Consider the following 1089-nt stretch of genomic DNA (forward strand, 5'->3'; position numbering starts at 1 on the left):
AACCCCAAACAAAACGCAGAGTGTTAAAAAAACTGCCAGCTTGGCTTTAACAGGCAGCAGTTGGCTCTTGTTTCTTTTGGTTGGAGACCTCTTTTTCTTTCCTCATCCCTGTGATATGCCCCAACCAGTCGGGGAGAGGCAGCAGTTGGAAACGTTTCCTGCTTTCCTTATTTAGGATATTTTATGTGGTTCAAATAAGGTGTCCTCTTTCGAATTGACAAAAGGCAAGATGTATCAGTTCATGAACTGCTGCTATCCGAGCAAGGTAAGAGAGAGAAAATCACCACCATTACAATCATTACAGTGAATCATGTGCAATCAGCCTGGTAACAGAAAGCAGATGAATGTCCTGCAGAAACCTACAGGACAGGAGCTGGTGCTGAGCTGTGGGAGCCACAGACAGCCAATTATTAAAATGCTTTTAATATTGGTTTTCAGCGTTGCTTTCACTTTTTAAAATATTTCATCAATGGCCTCAGGTGCTGCTCCTGGTTGTACAGACACCAAAGATGTCAGGTCACGTGCTTAAAAATAGATGTATTTTACAGATACATATATACAGCTAGGCAGCCCCTGCCCTTCCTACTGCCCCATCCTGGCTGTGTCCTGGGAAAGCGGAGCCGTCCCTGCGGGCTGGGCCGGAAGCTGCTGTGGCTCCTCGGGCTGGGTGTGCTGGTGGCTCCCCCAGACCAGGAGGGGTTGCAGCAAATCCTGCTCGTCCCTGGGCATTTCGTTTTATTGCCAGCATTAGTGGTTTGTGCTCGGCTTGTCTCCTCTGGCAACAGGAGAAGCTTGAAATGTCAAAGGGGAGGGTTAACAAACTCTGCTGGCATAAATTTCACTGAATGTATGTTTCCTAGGAAAGCCGCGAAGTTAAAAAAAAATCAAAAATCTAAATCTTCCCGTCTGGGCTTTCCCTCGGCTGCTGCTCACAATGGATAATAATTCTTACATTAAGCCCCTTCGGCCCTCCAGGGAAATCAAAATTGTAATATCAGTTTGCTTTTTATTGGCTCGGCTCTACGATCGCGGCGGCCGCGTCTTTGTTATGGTCTGCGGCGCGGTGACATTCAGCGGTGCCTCCCGGTG

At 47.6% G+C, this 1089-nt stretch overlaps 1 protein-coding gene across 1 annotated transcript in view; it reads left to right on the top strand.

The window, feature by feature from the left end:
* The first annotated feature begins 229 nt into the window (after positions 1-229).
* CBX4 (chromobox homolog 4) overlaps positions 230-1089 on the top strand; it is an 8857-nt gene continuing 7997 nt past the window's right edge. Inside the window, exon 1 of the mRNA XM_010008666.1 lies at positions 230-265. Within this exon, the coding sequence (XP_010006968.1) occupies positions 230-265 (36 nt within the window). The remainder of the gene's footprint in view (positions 266-1089) is intronic.

Source organism: Chaetura pelagica, unplaced genomic scaffold (assembly GCF_000747805.2).
Source record: "Chaetura pelagica isolate M959 unplaced genomic scaffold, ChaPel_1.0 scaffold962, whole genome shotgun sequence".
NCBI classification, from domain to species: Eukaryota; Metazoa; Chordata; class Aves; order Apodiformes; family Apodidae; genus Chaetura; species Chaetura pelagica.